Consider the following 20,778-nt stretch of genomic DNA (forward strand, 5'->3'; position numbering starts at 1 on the left):
TGAGCATTGTAGTTCGCCGGCAGAGCACTTGATGTCCGCACATGGGGTATTTCCATACTCAGGAGAGATGGGGTTACAAATTTTGGGTGGAATTTTCTCCTATAACCTCTTGCAAAAATTTAAAATTTGGGAGAAAACCAGCATTTTAGTGAAAAAAATGTAATTCATTTACACATCCGAATTTAACGAAAAGTCATCAAACACCTGTGGGGTGTTAAGGCTCAGCAGACCCCTTGTTACATTCCTTGAGGGGTGTAGTTTCCAAAATAGTATGTCATGTTGTTTTTTATTTTTTATTTTTTTTTGCTGTTCTGGCACCATAGGGGCTTCCTAAATGTGACATGCCCCCCAAAAACCATTTCAGAAATTGTACTCTCCAAAATCCCATTGTTGCTCCTTCCCTTCTGAGCCTTGTAGTGCACCCACAGATCACTTGACATCCACCTATGAGGTATTTCCTTACTCGAGAGAAATTGGGTTACAAATTTTGGGGGTCTTTTTCTCCTTTTACCCCTTGTAAAATTTCAAAAACTGGGTCTACAAGAACATGAGATTGTAAAAAATGAAGATTTTGAATTTTCTCCTTCATTTTGCTGCTATTCCTGTGAAACACCTAAAGGGTTAACACACTTTCTGAATGTCATTTTGAATACTTTGGGGGTGCAGTTTTATAATGGGGTCATTTATAGGGTATTTCTAATATGAAGACCCCTCAAATCCACTTCAAAACTCAACTGGTCCCTGAAAAATTCAGATTTTGAAAATTTTGTGAAAAATTGGAAAATTGCTTCCAAAAGTAAAAACATGTAAACTTTATGATGCATATATAAAGTAGACATATTGTGTATGTGAATCAATATATAATTTTTTGGGAATATCCATTTTCCTTACAAGCAGAGTGTTTCAAAAATTTTTCAAAATTTTCATGAAATTTTGGGATTGTTCACCAAGAAAGGATGCAAGTAACAACGAAAATTTACCACTGTGTTAAAGTAGACTATGTCACAAAAAAAACTATCTCGGAATCAGAATAATCGGTAAAAGCATCCCAGAATTATTAATGCATAAAGGGATAGTGGTCAGAATTGCAAAAAAGGGCTGCGTCCTTAAGGTGAAAAAGGGCTCAGTCCTTAAAGGGTTAAAAAGGGGCAAGGTGGGGGAGATCAGCAGGGACCTAGTGAGCATTAAACAAAGCAGTAGAGGATAAGTGCCAGCAGGGTTCTGTTTGTATTTGACCAAGCAGTAACCTCTACACCACTGTAGCTACAATTTACAGACCCATGATACTCTTCAACAATACAGAAAGTAGAAAGTACGAAGCACTCACCTGGTTAGTTGTTTGAATATCTTGTTACATTATTTCTTGTTCGGATAAATTCGTGCAGGGGAGCAGACAGGAGCGGTGGTGTGGGGGGTGGGATGTTCAACGTACCGTATCGCGCGGCGCCTTCGAAGTAGTGCCACGCCGCTCGATACAGTCCGTTGCCCATCACCCCCCCCCACACACACACCACCGCTCCTGTCCACTCCCCTGCACGAATTTATCCGAACAAGAAATAAAGTAACAAGATATTCAAACAACTAACCGGGTGAGTGCTTTGTACTTTCTACTTTCTGTATTGTTCTGTTTGTAATGCCCAACTGTTCTCTTTAATGTCCCTGTGAAGTGCAAACATATAAGGGTCAAACCAGAATGTGAAGGGGTAGCAGCGCTGGCATATATAATACACAAATAACAAATGATATCACAGTTCTTAAGAGAAAGGCCAAAGTGACAAATTATACAGTATTTTTTGTTTTGGCTTTTTGGTCTTTTCCATTAAACTTATTTACAACCAACTTCTATTTCTACAGCTCCTGGGTAGACTACCTGCAGGACCTGATGCCTGCTTTACTGCAAGATACTGCAAAGGATAATGTGGATCTAAGGAGGGGCATTCCCCTGCAACAGCTACTGGTACCATCATTTGTCTTCCCATTGTTTAAAGGGTAACTCCAAAGTTTCAACCCACGAGATCTACAGCTCCAGCCATTTGTCTAGGTAACCGTATGATGCCCAGCATGTTCTGCCAAGAACTGGCTGGGTATGGTATGGTTGCCTCGGCAACTGTAACGCCCAGCTTGGCCTGCTCCCATCTCACGCTTAAGCTGAAGATTGCGCATGTTTAAAACTTTAATTTACCCTTGCTGGTTTATGTGTTCTTTCGTGGTTTAATAATATGATTTGTTGTACTGTGTTGTTAAAGGACATCTGCAGTGCTGGGCAAAAAAACTTTTTTTTTACCTCATTTAATAGGTCTTTGAAAGACCTTTCCAACGATGTCTCCCCCATCAAAATTGGCCCAGTCTTTCTCCCGTTATCAGCACACAAATTACGGAGGAGAAGTGAAAATAAAACTACATCTCCCATCATGCCTTGTGCTTACTTCCTGTAAGCTGCTGCCCTCCCCCTATTCTATCCCCCCGAGCAAATTATTATATTGTAATGCCCACATCTCCCTTCCCTATGCATACACCCTCCCCTTCTGCTCATCTCCCCCTCCCCATGCTGGCTCCTGTCCAGTGATGAAGCAGCTGCCTCCGTGCTCACTGTAGTGTGGACACTGGAGAGTGGAGAGTGAAAGTAAAAATGGTAAAAAAACATAATTGTTTGTCTATAAAACTGTCCTGATAGGGGTCCCTCCATCTTTTTCACAACTACAACTCCAAGCATGCCCAGTTATTTTATATGCTGTTCGGGCATGCTGGGAATTCCAGTGGTGCCTCCAGCTGTTGCAAGACTACAAATCCCAGCATGCCCTGTCAGCTTTCTGCTGTATGTGCATGCTTGGAGTTGCAGAGGTGACTCCAGCTGTTGTAAGACTATACATCCAAGCATGCCGTGTCAGCTTTCTGCTGTTTGAGTGTATAAAGGAGTTGTAGTTCACCAACACCTCTACTGTATCAGGAGACTCCTGGGAGTTGTAGTTCACCAACACCTCTATTGTATCAGGAGTCTCCTGGGAGTTGTAGTTCACCAACACCTATATTGTATCTCTGTAGTCTCCTGGGTGTTGTAGTTCACCAACACCTATATTGTATCTCTGTAGTCTCCTGGGAGTTGTAGTTCACCAACACCTCTATTGTATCTCTGTAGTCTCCTGGGAGTTGTAGTTCACCAACACCTCTATTGTATCTCTGTAGTCTCCTGGGGGTTGTATGTCACCAACACCTCTATTGTATCTCTGTAGTCTCCTGGGTGTTGTAGTTCACCAACACCTATATTGTATCTCTGTAGTCTCCTGGGGGTTGTAGTTCACCAACACCTATATTGTATCTCTGTAGTCTCCTGGGTGTTGTAGTTCACCAACACCTCTATTGTATCTCTGTAGTCTCCTGGGGGTTGTAGTTCACCAACACCTATATTGTATCTCTGTAGTCTCCTGGGTGTTGTAGTTCACCAACACCTATATTGTATCTCTGTAGTCTCCTGGGAGTTGTAGTTCACCAACACCTATATTGTATCTCTGTAGTCTCCTGGGGGTTGTAGTTCACCAACACCTATATTGTATCTCTGTAGTCTCCTGGGGGTTGTAGTTCATCAACACCTATATTGTATCTCTGTAGTCTTCTGGGAGTTGTAGTTCACCAACACCTCTATTGTATCTCTGTAGTCTCCTGGGAGTTGTAGTTCACCAACACCTCTATTGTATCTCTGTAGTCTCCTGGGGGTTGTAGTTCACCAACACCTATATTGTATCTCTGTAGTCTCCTGGGGGTTGTAGTTCACCAACACCTATATTGTATCTCTGTAGTCTCCTGGGTGTTGTAGTTCACCAACACCTATATTGTATCTCTGTAGTCTCCTGGGGGTTGTAGTTCACCAACACCTATATTGTATCTCTGTAGTCTCCTGGGGGTTGTAGTTCATCAACACCTATATTGTATCTCTGTAGTCTTCTGGGAGTTGTAGTTCACCAACACCTCTATTGTATCTCTGTAGTCTCCTGGGAGTTGTAGTTCACCAACACCTCTATTGTATCTCTGTAGTCTCCTGGGGGTTGTATGTCACCAACACCTCTATTGTATCTCTGTAGTCTCCTGGGTGTTGTAGTTCACCAACACCTATATTGTATCTCTGTAGTCTCCTGGGGGTTGTAGTTCACCAACACCTATATTGTATCTCTGTAGTCTCCTGGGTGTTGTAGTTCACCAACACCTATATTGTATCTCTGTAGTCTCCTGGGTGTTGTAGTTCACCAACACCTATATTGTATCTCTGTAGTCTCCTGGGGGTTGTAGTTCACCAACACCTATATTGTATCTCTGTAGTCTCCTGGGGGTTGTAGTTCACCAACACCTATATTGTATCTCTGTAGTCTCCTGGGGGTTGTAGTTCACCAACACCTATATTGTATCTCTGTAGTCTTCTGGGAGTTGTAGTTCACCAACACCTCTATTGTATCTCTGTAGTCTCCTGGCTGGGGGTTGTAGTTCACCAACACCTGTATTGTATCTCAGTACTCTCCTGGGAGTTGTAGTTCACCAACACCTCTATTGTATCTCTGTAGTCTCCTGGGGGTTGTAGTTCACCAGCACCTCTATTGTATCTCTGTAATCTCCTGGGAGTTGTAGTTCATACACCAGTGTTTCCCAACCAGGGTGCCTCCAGATGTTGCAAAACTACTACTCCCAGCATTCCCTGGTTGGGAAACACTGGCATACACACACACATAACAGGGACTACAACTCCCAGCATGTGTCATTCAGTAGTCCCCCCCCCCCCCCATCTCACACACAGAATCATCTCCAGTATGATATTTATTCCCTGTAGTCTATACACCACCAGCCCGTGCAGTATAATATGTCTCCTTCACACACACGTCCTCCCCCCTCCCTGCTCTGTGGTTTGCTCTGTGTTTCCCCCATGAAAACTTGAAACCTCCCGGTGATAAGTGAGGTCCTATGTAGACAGAGCAGGGGAGGGGGGAGGAGCTGTGGACGTCCTCATTCTCCCCCTGCTTCAATCTTACAGATAGGGGCGTTTCTGAGGATGAGCCAATGGCTGCCTCAGAAAGCACCCGCTCATGCATATGTATAAGCAGGGAGGACCTGACAGAGGCTGGGGGGAGCACAAACACTGCTGGGAGGAAGAGATCTCCGTCCCCAAGATGGCGGCTGCAATGTAATGAATAGGGGACGGACGCAGGACTACTGGGCTATGCTGGCAACTGTAATATCTCAGAAACGGCTGCATATAGGTAAATAGAACTAATTGACTGAATTGTATAACTTTTGTTTGGGGAACATTTGGGCAGGGATTTCTGACCACTACAGTTGTCCTTTAAGCTTTTACATGTATATTTATCTTTGGTATATACAACAATTCCACAGTTTTAGTATATTGCTGTGGCATACAGCAGATTAGCTGCCATTTACACAGCCTGTGTTCTGTGTGTTTCCTTTACAGAGAACACAGGCTGGGTAAATGGCAGCATATAAAAGCATGGTGGGGATGCATGAACAACCCAGAGTTCATTGGTGCGGCTGGCTTGTAAAGGTCCTGTAGCTGAGTGGCAAACAGCGGGATCAGCACTTGTTGGCACATGTAAAAGGACCCTCACCCTTAGCCATTCTAATCCATTATTGGGGCGGAGCCTACTAAAAAAAAAAAGCAGCTATTTCAGTAACATAAGTAAAATTGTATGAAGAACATGCTTTTTCTACTGCACAGTTCTTTTTTGCTATTTTTATTTATTTACTTATTTACTTATTTTTTTTTTCTGTGGTGCACTGTACCCGAAGATACTGCCATATTGGGTCATTGTGTAGGGCGACGGAAGCAAGCTTCAAAATCTATTTAATATATGGTCCCCCAGATAGGGGACGTATAAGATATTAAAGGGGTACTCCGCCCCTAGACATCTTATCCCCTATCCAAAGGATAGGGGATAAGATGTCAGATCGCGGGGGTCCCGCCGCTGGGGACCGGCGGGATCTACCATGCAGTACCCACCTTTAGCGTGTGACGTCACGCTCCGCCCCCTCAATGCAAGTCTATTGGAGGGGCATGACAGCTGTCAGGCCCCCTCCCATAGGCTTGCATTGAGGGGGCGGAGCGTGACGTCACATGGAGCAGAGCCGTGATGTCACTATGTTCCGTCCCCGTGATCGCCAGTAATTAGACCCGGAGCGAACACGCTCCAGGGACTGATTCTAACGGGGTGCGGCGTGGAAGATCACGGGGGTCTCCAGTGGTGGGACCCCCGCGATCAGGCATCTTATCCCCTATCCTTTGGATAGGGGATAAGATGTCTTAGCGCCGGAGTACCCCTTTAAACTGATAAGAACATATACTGCTGCTTTGCATGTTCATTGTTATGACAGGCTTTTATTTATTTATATATTAATTTATTTATTTGTTTGTTTTTTTGTTTTTTTAAACATACTTGTGTCTGTTCCATCAATGAATCTTTTTAACAGATTAATGTTTGATTTATTTGACCGTTCCAGTGCTTGGACCCAAGTAGAGTAGGGGATACCCTCAGTCATCTTCTGTCCGCTATAGCCAAGAGGATAGAGGGCAGGTGCCAACTGCGGTCAGGTGAAATGCTGCGCGACTTCATGGGAAACAGATTGCCACCTTATCTGGACGTGGATTCAATGAATCAAGAGAAAAAAGGAACTAATGGGAAATCAGGTCCGCGGAGAAAAACATTTTATTTTCTATTATTTTATTGTAAAATGTAACTAAGAGTGATGGTTCCCACCTTCTTTTTATTATAGGTTTAGGTTGGGTATCTACATGGATAGATGAACTATTCTGAAGCCTGTATCTATCCTTTATGACAACAAACACCAAAGTATATGAAGTTTTTAGCATACCATGTTCCTATAAAATAAAAACTCAGGGACATTTCTTAAACTTTTCCATTGTGACTCTCATATTCCTCATGAAAACTTTGAATAAATTGATAACTAAGCATTCTCAATGAGGTGTGCCCATTCAGTGCTGAGACTGATATCTCCGTTAAAGGGGTACTCTGCCCTAGACATCTTATCCCCTATCCAAAGGACCCCCCAGCAGTGGGACCCCTGCTATCTCCCTGCTGCACCCGGTGTTTGTTTAGAGCCTTTGAGGACTGGTTTCCTGTATAATTCTATTATACACTATTATTTGAATTGTTCCTTGGCCTAACTGGGGTTTTAGGCAACACCAGTAACCTTGGGCACGTACTAAGCTATAGAGAGCTACGCTACTCTCTTTTACCTGTATATACACGTTTCAGCAACTACCAGTCAGTAAAATACATACACAGAATATTATTTCTATGGCGAGTGTTTTGAGAAGTGTGATGTCACCTTTTCAGTCTATTGTTGACTATGTTTTGTCTTAAAAACCACATGCTTATTTTGTTGTATTATGTCTTTACAGATGGTCCACCAAACCTTAACAGCTTGACCAAACTGAAGTACAGAGATTATGCAGCCATCACTATAGATCACGTTCCAGAAACCGTGGTAATGGCTCTGCAAAAAGATAGAGAGTATCGGGTTGCTCACGTCCCATTGTGCACGTATCGACAATTCATGACCGTAATTCATAACTTTAAAAAAAACGGCACTGTATCCTTTAAAACTTGAGTTTTATTCCTATGGTTAAAATCATACAGGTTAAGTGCAGTTCAGGGCAACAGGTGAAAATAACCCTTTCTGATGCGTTTCAGCCCTACCAGGTCTTTGTCATGAGGTCCAGAGGGGTGGAAACGCTAAGTGTTTTTTTGTCTTTTACTTGTTGCACCAAACTGCACTTAACTTGTATGACTTTAACCATAGGATTAAAGGGGTACTCCACTGGAAAACATTTTCTTTTAAATCAACTGGTGCTAGAAAGTTAAACAGATTTGTAAATTACTTCTATTAAACAATCTTAATCCTTCCAGTACTTATCAGCTGCTGTGTGCTCCAGAGGAAGTTCTTTTCTCTTTAAATTTCCTTTCTGCTTGATCACAGTGCTTTCTGCTGACACTTCTGTCCATTTTAGGAACTGTCCAGAGTAGGAGCAAATTCCCATAGCAAACCTATGCTGCTCTGGATCTGTGTATGAGATCGGTATGTGCAGTGAAATAAAAAATTTAAAAAAGTGTGAAACAAAAGTTAATAAGGATCATTTAACCCCTTCCTTAATAAAAGTAAGAATCCCCCTTTTCCCATAAAAAAAAAAAAACTGTTAATAAAAATAAACAGATGTGGTATCACCGCGTGCGGAAATGTCCGAACTATAAAAAATATATGGTTATTTAAACCGGACGGTCAATGGCGTACGCGCAAAAAAATTCAAAATTCCAAAATAGCGTATTTTTTGTCACTTTTTATATCATGAAAAAATTAATAACAAGCGATCAAAAAGTCCAATCGATATAAAAATGGTACCGATAAAAACCTCAGATCACAGCGCAAAAAATGAGCCCTCATACCGCCCGGTACGTGGAAAAATAAAAAAGTTATAGGGGTAAGGAGATGACAATTTTAAACGTATTAATTTTCCTGCATGTAGTTATGATTGTTTTCAGAAGGATGACAAAATCAAACCTATATAAGTAGGGAATCATTTTAATTGTATGGACCTACAGAATAAAGATAAGATGTCATTTTTACCGAAATATGCACTGCGTAGAAAAGGAAGCCCCCAAAAGTTACAAAATGGCATTTTTTCTTAAATTTTGTCGCACAATGATTTTTTTTTCCTCTTCACCGTGGATATTTTTGTAAAATGACTAATGTCACTGCAAAGTAGAATTGTTGGCGCAAGAAATAAGCCATAAGATGGAATTTTAGGTGCAAAATTGAAAACGTTAGGATTTTGACGTAAGGTGATGAGGAAAAAATGAAAATGGAAAAACCCTGCGTCCTTAAGGGGTTAATGTCATGTTTCTAGGATACAGTGCCGTTTCTTCTGCTTTTTCAAGTGGTAATTGCATCAGATTACAGACAAAAGTTTTTTATATTCAGTATAATGTATCAGGCTGTATATTATTAAAGGGGTATTCCGGCCAAAGACATCTTACCCCGCTATCCAAAGATAGAAAAAAAAAACTTTTAAATATTTTTATGTATAGGGATTTCTTGCCCTAATCCTTTTGGCGCCATCTGGCTTGCACTTATGGCACTGCAGCTATACACCTAGCACAAACTGCTGTAAATGTACGTCGCTGGGATAGTTCAGGTGTCGGCTATATATTATGGCTGACATTCTGCTGCCTATCCCATCTTGGCCATTTAACCCCTTAGTTGCCACTGTCAGTAACAGTCAGGAATGTGTGCGGTTAGATGGAGGAAGAAGGTTCCCACTCATATTAAGTTATTGCTCTTGCATCATATTTGTGGGTCCCTGTCAGCCAGAGGCCCTAATGGGTTTGATGTGTATACTTCTAGGACAGTGTTACCCATCCAGGATACCTCCAGCTGTTGCAAAACTACATATCCCAGCAAACAGCTGTTAGGGCATGCTGGGAGTTGTAGTTTTGCAACAGCTGGAGGCATCCTGGATGGGAAACACTGTCTTAGTAGAATGCCTTTCAGCTTCACATTAATAGGCATAATACACTACAGCAGTGGTCTCCAACCTGCGGACCTTCAGATGTTGCAAAACTACAACTCCCAGCATGCCCGGACAGCCGTTGGCTGTCCGGGCATGCTGGGAGTTGTAGTTCTTCAACATCTGGAGGTCCGCAGGTTGGAGACCACTGCACTACAGTATAGAAGTAATGCATTGCAGATAGCTGCCAAAAGTAATGCATTGCAGATAGCACCGCCCACATGACTACCTATCCCAGAATGAGAAGAGTCTGCCTGCAGGTTGGACTGTATTGTCATTGTGACAGGTTTCCTTTAAAATTAGGATCTCCATGATTGTAGTAACCCACAAAATAATGTAAACCTGTCATTTATACCACAGTCTATTCCATACATTATAGCAGTGATTCCCAACAGCTTGAGGCATCATGGTTGGGAAGCACTGCCTTATAGGTACTGCTCATTGGTGGGTGTCTTCATTCTGGGAAAAAAATACCCAATTGAGTCAGTTCTTCTCAGTATTGTGTAATGTTTCATTAAAGCGGTTATCCAGGAAAAAATACTTTTTTATATATATCAACTGGCTCCAGAAAGTTATACAGATTTGTAAATTACTTCTATTAAAAAATCTTAATCCTTTCAGTACTTATGAGCTTCTGAAGTTAAGGTTGTTCTTTTCTGTCTAAGTCCTCTCTGATGACACCTGTTTCGGGAAACGCCAAGTTTAGAAGCAAACCTATTCTAAACTGGGTGTTTCCTGAGACAGGTGTCATCAGAGAGCACTTAGACAGAAAAGAACAACCTTAACTTCAGAAGCTCATAAGTACTGAAAGGATTAAGATTTTTTAATAGAAGGAATTTACAAACCTGTTTAACTTTCTGGAGCCAGTTGATATATATATAAAAAAAAGTTTTTTCCTGGATAACCCCTTTAAAATGACTCCTTTTTGAGCTGTACAGATTCTGATAAAAGAGCAGGACAGCAGTGGGGAAATGAAATTCCGCTCCTTTACCTTACAAAGTTTATACAGAGCCAAACTTTTCATTCCAAAATAAATGCCCCTCCGTCTTGTATTTAAGACAATGATCTGTGTAAAGTATGGTTTCTTACTCTTACAGGACTCCTCAGAAGAGTTAATGATCTATGTCTTCCACGCCTTAAAGAATGAAAGGAAGACACACATGGTGTCAGACACTGAAGAAAGCCCCCCTGTAAGTACTCTGACTTATAAAGGTACAATAAAATCCATAGCTGACAGGACAACTTGTCCTTACACTCCAAAGTCCACAATTGCTGATTTTTACTAAAATCCCATCCCATAAAAAGTGATGAAAAAATCGTATATAAGTGGTAGTGATAAAAACTACAGATCACGGTGCAAGAAATGTGCCATCATACAGCCCCTTTATACAGAAGAATAAAAAAAAAAGCTATAAAAGGCCAAAATGTCCTGTGTCCTTAACCCCTTAACGACACAGGACGTAAATGTACATCCTGGTACTTAGCGCACCATGATGTACATTTACGTTCTGTACATGACGCGGACACCGGAGCGGTGCTTGCATCATGCACCACAGGTCCCAGCTGCTATCAGCAGCCAGGGACCCACCGGTTAATGACTGACATCACCGACCGCGCTTATGTCCAACAGTAACCCCTCAGATAAAGGAATCTGCATCAATATGGTCGTTTAAATAGATGATCGGATCGTTTGCAGCATGGACGCAGGGATCCGATCATCCAACATGGTGGCAGTAAGTCCCCCTACTTGCTCCGGCTGTCATTCCAGGGTCTACTCCTCTGGTCTGACATCAGGCAGACCAGAGAAGAAAATTGCTGATAATACTAATCCGTGCTATGCCTTTGCATAGCGCTGTTCAGTATCTACAATCTAAGGATTGCTATGAATAGTCCCCTATGGGGACATAAAAAATAAATAAATAAAAAATGTAAAAAAAAAAGTTTTAAAAATGTAAAAGAAATAAGCACCTGCCCCAATAAAAATTAAAATTACCCCGTTTCTCCATTTAATCCCAAAAAGCTTAACATTTTTTTAATAAAAAGTAATAAATTTTTTTGGTATTGCCATGTGCATAAATGTCCAAACTATCATAATGTAATGTTAATAATCCTGTACAGTGAATGGTGTTAACATATAAAAATGCCATAATTGCTGCTTTTTTGTCACATCACATTCCAAAATATTTAATAAATAGCGATTAGAAAGTTACATATATGGAAAAGTGGTACCCATAAAAAATACAGATCACGGCGCAAAAAATTAGCCCTTATATAGCCCCGTATTAGAAAGTATTAGAATAATTTTTTTTTTAAGTTTGAGATTTTTTTTAAATGACTACAATAAAGAAAACCATGGAACCATGGGTATCGTTTTAATCGTATTGACGCACAGTATAAAGAACATGTCATGTTTACCGTAAAGTGTACAGCGTGAAAATGAAACCTTCCAAAATTTGCAAAATTGTGGTTTACTTTTCAACTTACCCGTACATTTTATAGTAAACTGAGTGATGTCATTACAAAGGACAATTGTCCGCGCAAAAAACAATGTTGTTCAAAATATAAAAGAATTATGATATTTAAGGTGTTAAGTTATTTTTCCCCAAGGATCTCCTTTATCACCTATCCACAGTATAGGGGATAAGTAGCTGATCGCGGGGGTCTGACTGCTGGGGCCCCCTCCCACGATTACCAGAGCAGGACATGGCGCTCAGTAAGCTCATTCATTCCTATGGGAGCACCGAAATGACCCAGTGCAGCTCTCGGGCATCATCGGTGCTCCCATAGCAATGAAAGGAGTGTTTGCTGTCTACCAGTAGACACCACACGCTCCTCACTGAGGGCGCCGGGGTCCTGACCCTGTGATTGGGGGGGCCGCGGTCAGCCACTTATCCTGTGGAAAGGGGGTAAGTAAATTTTCGCCGGAGTACTCCTTTAAGGGGTTAAGACTAGATGAGGTTTGGTCTCTGCAGTTACGGAGTCAGCAGAGCGTTGGTGATTTTCATGCACTATGTGCGCAGCAATCAGTGACCCCGCTCTGTAACTTTACATGATCTCTACTTTGTTGCAAGGTTGAAGTGCTCCCTAAGGCTAGAATTCCACTGAGGATTTTCACGCAAAAACTCCGTAAAAAACACCCATTTTGCCGCACAGCGCTTTGTCTGTGAAAACAACGCCACGTCCAGATGTTAGCTGCAAGTCAATAGTAAACTGCAAAATGCTAGATCCACTTGGCGTTTTTCAGTTTGACTATAATGCGATGTCTTCCCAAACAGGCAGCCTCAAATTGGGGCACAACTACAACTCCCAGTATTCCCAGATAGCCTTTGGCTGTCTGGGCATGCTGGGAGGTGTAGTTTAGCAACAACTGGAGTCTCCCCGTCCGGGAGGACACTGGAAGAAGGGTCTGTTCACATTGTACAAAACTGACAATGTGAACAGAGCCTCACACTTACAAGCCTGGCTCCCGTCTGTAGCCCCGCCCCCTAATGAAATCATCACTAGGGGAGGAGCTACACGGACGCAGCGGGGACAGCGAGCGAGGGAGGTAAGTGGACCTCGTCTTCTGCATACACTATATACAGCTATCTATAGGGCTGTAGGAGCAGGGAGTCCTGTCAGTCTGGTGACAGGATTCCCGGCTCCTGTATAGTATATATGGGTACACTATGCCCCCCTGTATACTATACGGCCGGGGGAGGCGAGTAGTGATGCTATACATCCCTCCTCATCTCCTTACACTCTGTGGACCGGGTGCTCAGCATCCGACCCACAGAGTGGTCCCTGAAGACAGTCAGAAAACTGCCACAGGGGACAAAACTGGCTATTTCCACACACCAGGGAAAACGCCAGAAAAACTGCCAAAACTCAGGAAAAATCTGTGGCAGTTTTCCTGGCAATCCTAGCCTAAACGCTTCCACCTCTAAATATCATCACAGCTGATGGTAGAAGATTTGTGTGTTAATTAATTGGTGAGCTCTATAGAACAGTGTTTTTCAAACAGTGTGTCTCCAGCTGTTGCAAAACTACAACTCCCAGCATGCCCGGACAGCCTTCGGCTGTCCGGGCATGCTGGGAGTTGTAGTTTTGCAACAGCTGGAGACACCTTGGTTGGAAAAGACTGCTATAGAGAATACAATTTCTGTAAACCTTGTACATGTATAGAACAATCTTGTACACATACACAACACTGCTATATGGATAATTTTGGTGGGATCTGAAAACGAAATCTGTCTGAATGTCTTTGGTTGGCCACGTTTTAACATTAAATAAGCAGAGCTCCCCTGCAAGTGTTCATTGATGGATTGAGGATCTTGTGGGATCCGCCGTGTTTGTACTTGATTTTGACATGAGACGGCAACTTTAAAAGCCATCAGCAGAGAATAAAACATTCTTCCCCCCTGTTCATATTGTTTTATGGTCGTCAGCTAATATATGTTTGCCAAATTCCCTAAGTGCAAGTAAAAGTAAGAAAATATCTCTCCCGTGGGGGACATATTGGTGTTTTATGGGTTCGGCTTCCTCTTCTGTCTTTTAAGAAAAACTGTTTTTGCGTGATCAGTGTAGCTGCAGGATGTGATATTTTAGGGGGTTGTCCAGCTGGTGGCGCTGTTGTTTCACCAGTAGTTTCTGTAATAGATTTCTTGTCCCTTTTTTATTTTTTTATTTTTTTTGTGTTTTTTTTTTTGTGCTTATTTTTTCTTTTTTTTTTTTTTTTTTTTTTATAGTCCATAAACCACATTAGATAATCCATGAATGCCTCTCGCTTGTTATCTGACATTTTTTGTTTTTGTTTTAGTTTGTCCAGGACTATGATCTGACCTCTTATCGAAGTTTGAATTAGGGTTAAGAATCATACACATTCAGATAGGATCGTTTTTAGGAGTCAGTCCGACATTGGTGAAGAAGTGGATTTTTGTTAATAAATATTATTTATTAAGATGTAACCTTGTTACTAGGTACAGTGAACACTGTCATCTTATTAAATTCAATGGGCTTCATTAGTCCTGCCTGTACATAAACATTGATTGCATTGCCTCGATAGGATTAACCCCTTAATGACATCGGACGTAAATGTACGTCATGGTACGGCGGTACTTTCGGTAATGGCAGACATCAGCAGTCGTGCCGATGTCTGCCATTAGCCCCTCAGATGCTGTGATCAATACATATCATGGCACTTAATTTGGATGATCGGATCGCCCACAGCGCTTCCGTGGGGATCCGATCATCTGTAATGGCGGCCGGAGGTCCCCTCCTCCGTCCGTCTCCCGCGGTCTTCTGCTCCGATCTGGGATCGAGCAGACCAGAGCAGAAGATCACTGATAACACTGATCAGTGCTATGCCCTGTAGATAGCACTGAACAGTATTAGCAATCAAGCGATTGCTATAAAAAGTTCCCTATGGGGACTATTAAAGGGGTTGTGCACTGCCTTTCGGAGCTCCGCTCGCAGCGTCCGAAAGTTCATTACTCAGAACGCTGTGTGCGGACTTCCGTGTCACGAGGGGCCGGGCGTGATGTCATGCCCGGCGGCCGCAAACACGGAAGCCCGCACACAGCATTCTGAGTAATGAACTTCCGTATGCTGCGAGCGGAGCTCCGAAAGGCAGGGCAGCGCACAACCCCTTTAAAGTGTAAAAAAAAAAGTAAACACATTTTTAAAAAAGTAAAAAAAAAATTAAAAATCCCCTTCCCCAATAAAAAGGTAAAACATCAATTTTTCCCCTTTTACCCCAAAAAGCTTAACAAATTTTTTTATAAACAAATATTTGGTATCACCGCGTGCATAAATGTCCGAATTATTACAATATAATGTTAACTATCCCATATGGGATACATTTTTTTTTTGTCACATCATATTCCCAAAAAAAATTGATAAAAAATGTATTAAAAGTTCTATATACGCAAATGTGGTATCAATAAAAAGTACAGATCATGGCGCAAAAAATTAGCCCTCATACCGCCGCTTATATGACAAAAATTGAAAAGTTATAGGTCGTCAAAATAGAGGGATTTTAAGCATACTAACCTTCCAAAATTAGCAAAATTCCAGTTTTCGTTTTAATTTCGCCACATAAATAGTATTTTTTTGGTTGTGTCGTATATTTTATGGTAAAATGAGTGATATCATTGCAAAGGACAACTGGTCGCACAGAAGACAAGCCCCATATTTTCTGTAGATGAAAATATAAAAGAGTTATGATTTTTAGAAGGCGAAGAAGGAAAAAACTAAAATGCAAAAATAAAATTGGTCTGATCCTTAAGGCCAAAATGGGCCTGGTCCTTAAGGGGTTAAAGGGGTACTCCTGAGGAAAAATGTTTCAATCAACTGGTGCCAGAAAGTTATACGGATTCATAAATTACTTCTATTATAAAACTTTAAAGGGGTTATCCAGGAATATAAAAACAGAGCTAATTTCTTTCAAAAACAGCTCCACGTCTGTCCCCAGGTTGGGTGTGGTTTTACAACTTGGCTCCATTCACTTCAGTGGAACTGAGCTGCAGAACCCCATCCAACCTGGAGACAGACAGGGAGTGGTTTTTGAAAAAAAATTAACTCTTTTTTTTCCCATTCCTGAATAAACCCTTTAACCCTTCTATTACTTATCAGCTGCTGTATGCTCCAGAGGAAGTTGTGTAGTTCTTTCCAGTCTCCACAGTGCTATATGCTGACACCTCTGTCCATGTCAGGAACTGTCCAGAGCAGGAGAGGTTTTCTATGGGGATTTGCTCCTTCTCTGGACAGTTCCAGACATGGACAGATGTGGAAGCAGAGAGCACTGTGGTCAGACTGGAAAGAACTACACAACTTCCTCGGCACTATACAGCAGCTGATAAGTACTGAAAGGATTAAGATTTTAAAATAGAAGTCATTTACAGATCTGTAGAACTTTCTGGCACCAGTTGATTTTGAAAACTTGCGCCTTTGGAGTACCCTTTTAAAGGGGTACTCCTGTGGAAAACATTTTTTTTTTTTAAATCAACTGTTGCCAGAAAGTTAAACAGATTTGTAAATTACTTCTATTTGAAAATTGTAATCTTTTCAGTACTTATCAGCTGCTGTATGCTCCACTGGAACTTCTTTTCTTTTTGAATTTCTTTTCAGTCTGACCACAGTGCTCTGTGCTGACACCTCTGTCCATGACAGGAACTGCCCAGAGCAGGAGAGGTTTACTATGGGGATTTGCTTCTACTCTGGACAGTTTCTGACATAGACAGAGGTGTCAGCAGAGAGCACTGTGGTCAGACTGAAAAGATTTATTTTCCAGTGGAGTACACCTTTTAGAGCTGAAAGCCCAAAATAAATTCTGACCCCAAAAACTTTTAGATCACAGTATTTAGCTCCTGTTATCAAAACAAACTGCAGGAAGAGAGGACACAGGCTAGAGGTGAAATGTGGAGACAAGAAGAAATGAATGAGTCTACTCATGGTGCCCATGCATGGTATAGTCAGGTTACCATTACCAAAAATCATATTGGAACCTTCCACATAAATAACATATATATATATATATATATATATATATATATCACATACACACACACTGGGGCAAAAAAGTATTTAGTCAGCCACCAATTGTGCAGGTTCTCCCACTTAAAAAGATGAGAGGCCTGTAATTTCCATCATAGGTATATCTCAGTCTGATTTTTAAAGAATTTATTTGCAAATTATGGTGGAAAATAAGTACAGTGATTCCCTGACCTACGATGGCCCCGACATACTGTACGATCATTTCAACATATGATGACCTCTCAGAGGCTATTGTATGTTGAAGGCAGCATCAAAATACGATTCTTTTGTATGTCGGGGCCATCGCATAAATGGCCATGCGGCAGCACAGACTGCTTCAGCTGCCACCGGATAGCCGTGTAACGTGCCCCGTGTGCTCCGGTTAGTGTCACTCACCTGTCTCTGACACTCTGGACCATCCTCTTCATGCTCCGCTGCATTGCTGCCACTCTCCTTTATTGTCATCACACCACTGCGCACGCCGTCTTGTCATCCAATAGGATGTTTGACCTCTGTCATTGCCAACAAAGGGTATACAACAAAGTATTGCAGATGAACTTTTGTTATTGACCAAATACTTATTTTCCACCATAATTTGAAAATAAATCCTTTAAAAATCAGACAATGTGATTTTATGGATTTTTTTTCTCATTCTGTCTCTCATAGTTGAGGTATACCTATGATGTAAATTACAGGCCTCTCATCTTTTTAAGTGGGAGAACTTGCACAATTGGTGGCTGACTAAATACTTTTTTGCCCCACTAGATTATATATGTATATATATGTGTGTGTGTGTGTATATATATATATATATATATATATATCAAAAAATGTTGCAGTATCTTGTAATACCTTTTTTATTGGACTAACAGAATTTTGTAGAGACAAGCTTATACTGCAACTTTTTTTTGATTTGCACCTGCATCACTGGACCAATACGGCTACTCAAATTTACTATATATACACACAAATACACACACATATATATATACACACAAAGCAAATAAGATCCAGAGGCACTCCCAGGTTAAGGTGCAATTATAAGGTGCTTTATTGACCCATGAGAAGACGACGTTTCGATGGCATCACACCATCTTTATCAAGCTTGTACTGTATATATAATTTATGTATAATACTCACACAGGTAGGTGAAGATATATATATATATATATATAGATATATCTTTATTTATTTGTTTATATGTATGTATAGGTAAGACATTCTTGATAGCTATGACTGACTCATAATGCTCGAATGTTGGACAGAACAGAGAAGCTCTGGTGGGGGGTGCCCAGGACCCTTCATTTTGTAATCCTGTCTTCTCTATTGCAGGTTACTGGTTTACGTTTCCCACTTTCTTACATGGATGCACTAAAAAAACTTTGGGAGAATAACCCAATATGTGTTAAGGATCTACCTCTAGAGGACGACCGTGACAAGGAGAACCTGGCTATTTCTCTGTGGGCAGAGGGTTTATTGGAGACTGTCTCATCTAAGGCTTAAGTACCCAGCCTCTTCCTCTCTGCGTGGTATCTAGTATATCACCAAGAGGACATAAGTGATCGCTCCAAGTAAAACCTGTTTACAGTTGCTACAGCCCAACCTCAACGGCCATGTCATTTTTATACATATATACCAAAAACTGGATGGAATATAAGTTTTGCAGACAATATCGTGCCTTTCCACCCGAATGGCCTCTTCTGGTCGTAATGACCTGAGCAATGGTGGGCTTGAGCTGTGCTCTAGGTAACCAGGTCAGCAGGGTTAATATGACATTTCTGGAGATAACGCTGACGTCAATAGGAACTGGATGTCCTTTTGTCGACACAGGGTTTCACTGCCTTAGAACGGAACTTAGTTTTTTTACTATTGGCTTGATTCTACTGCTCATTTATATATCGAGAGTGGATTTGGTTATTGTTGATTATTACAGTTTGTTATAGATTACCTTTGTGTGGATTCCATATTATAACATTATGCCTTCAAATGGGCACTGCCACGTTTGATATGCCGTAGAAATATGTCAACAGCTTCAAATGTTTAGGATCACCGATCGCTAGAAGGAGCCGGTAAACTTGTTTGCTAAGCACGTTCTCCTGCTGTAAGTCTATGTAAAAGTTTTGGTTGTGCGGAGGGAGAAATTCTTAGCTGCCTCTTCTCGCCGCTCATTCTAGCTATTGGTTGGGGTCTGAACACTTTGACGCCGACTGATCAAAACTTTTGACTTGCCTATAGGTACAAGTACACTTTAATGCAACCCCCCTCCAAGATCTTAAACATATACTATGGCTAGGCATCATTGACTCCTATAGATCCTGTCATAAACAAAATCCTGTTAACATCTATATAAAAACAGGAATACTGAGTTAAAGCAGGGACCTGTAGCAAAAGGCAAAACACAGACCCAAATTTTGCTATTGTAATTTTTTGCAGGGGAGCTGGATGTTGGACCTCTACAAAACAAATGTTGATGGTCTACAACAGTGTTTTCTATACAGTGTGTCTCTAGGTGTTGCAAAACTACAACTCCCAGCATTCTGGGAGTTGTAGTTTTGCAACACCTAGAGATGGGGTGTTTGGAATACACTGGGCTACACTTATTGTGTTCTACCTGGTGCAGACCATGGCTGGTATTTTTTCTGTGGTGCGCTCTGCATAAAGCATTAAAAGGGTATTCCAGGAAAAAACGTATATATATATATATATATCAACTGGCTCCAGAAAGTTAAACAGATTTGTAAATGACTTCTATTAAAAAAATATTAATCCTTACAGTAGTTATCAGCTGCTGAAGTTGAGTAGTTCTTTTCAGTCTGACAACATTGCTCTTTGCTGACACCTCTGCTTGTCTCAGGAACTGTCCAGAGAAGAAGCAAATCCCCATTTCAAACCTCTAATGCTTCGGACAGTTCCTGAGACAAGCAGAGGTGTCAGCAGAGAGCACTGTTGTCAGACAGAAAAGAACAACTCAACTTCAGGAACTGGATAACTACTGGAAGGAATAAGATTTTTAAATAGAAGTAATTTACAAATCTGTTTAAAGGGGTACTCCGGTGGAAAACTTTTTGTTTCTAAATCAACTGGTACCAGAAAGTTAAACAGATTTGTAAATTACTTCTATTAAAAAAATATTAATCCTTCCAGTACTTATTAGTTGCTGAATACTACAGATGAAACACTTTTCTTTTTGGAACACAGAGCTCTCTGCTGAATCATGAGCACTGTGCTCTCTTCTGACATCTCTGTCCATTTTAAGAACTGTCCAGAGTAAGAGAAAATCCCCATAGAAAACATATGCTGCTCTGGACAGTTCCTAAAATGGACAGACATGTCAGCAGAGAGCACTGTGTTCCAAAAAGAAAATAATTTCCTCTGTAGTATTCAGCAGCTAACCCCTTCCCGACCTATGACATACCTGTACGTCATGGGTGGCAAGGTGTTCCCGACCCATGACATACAGGTACGTCATGGACATTACTGCCGCTACTCGCGGCATCCCGCAGCGCCCGGAAAGATGGTGGCTATCACTGATAGCCAGCCATCTTACCGTGCGACCACGGGGGGTTTCGTCCCCCACCCCCCCCAGCGATCGCTGCTATCAGCTGGTCAAATCTGACTAGCTGATAGCAGCGTTTCGCTATGAAAATACTTAGCAGCGCGGTGTGTGAGTCCCGATCACGGGGATCGGG

At 41.4% G+C, this 20,778-nt stretch overlaps 1 protein-coding gene across 3 annotated transcripts in view; it reads left to right on the forward strand.

The window, feature by feature from the left end:
• The window catches only part of RIOX2 (ribosomal oxygenase 2), a 36,177-nt gene extending 16,375 nt beyond the window's left edge, over positions 1–19,802 (forward strand). For 2 of the 3 annotated variants that reach the window (XM_056559314.1, XM_056559315.1), the window contains exons 6-10: positions 1,855–1,957; positions 6,493–6,679; positions 7,415–7,500; positions 10,675–10,767; positions 18,422–19,802. In XM_056559314.1, the coding sequence (XP_056415289.1) occupies positions 1,855–1,957; positions 6,493–6,679; positions 7,415–7,500; positions 10,675–10,767; positions 18,422–18,592 (640 nt within the window). In that variant the 3' untranslated portion in view covers positions 18,593–19,802. The remainder of the gene's footprint in view (positions 1–1,854; positions 1,958–6,492; positions 6,680–7,414; positions 7,501–10,674; positions 10,768–18,421) is intronic. The other variant, XM_056559316.1, reaches the window with a different exon arrangement.
• The last annotated feature ends 976 nt before the right edge of the window (positions 19,803–20,778 follow it).

Source organism: Hyla sarda, chromosome 2 (genome assembly GCF_029499605.1).
Source record: "Hyla sarda isolate aHylSar1 chromosome 2, aHylSar1.hap1, whole genome shotgun sequence".
NCBI lineage: Eukaryota > Metazoa > Chordata > Amphibia > Anura > Hylidae > Hyla > Hyla sarda.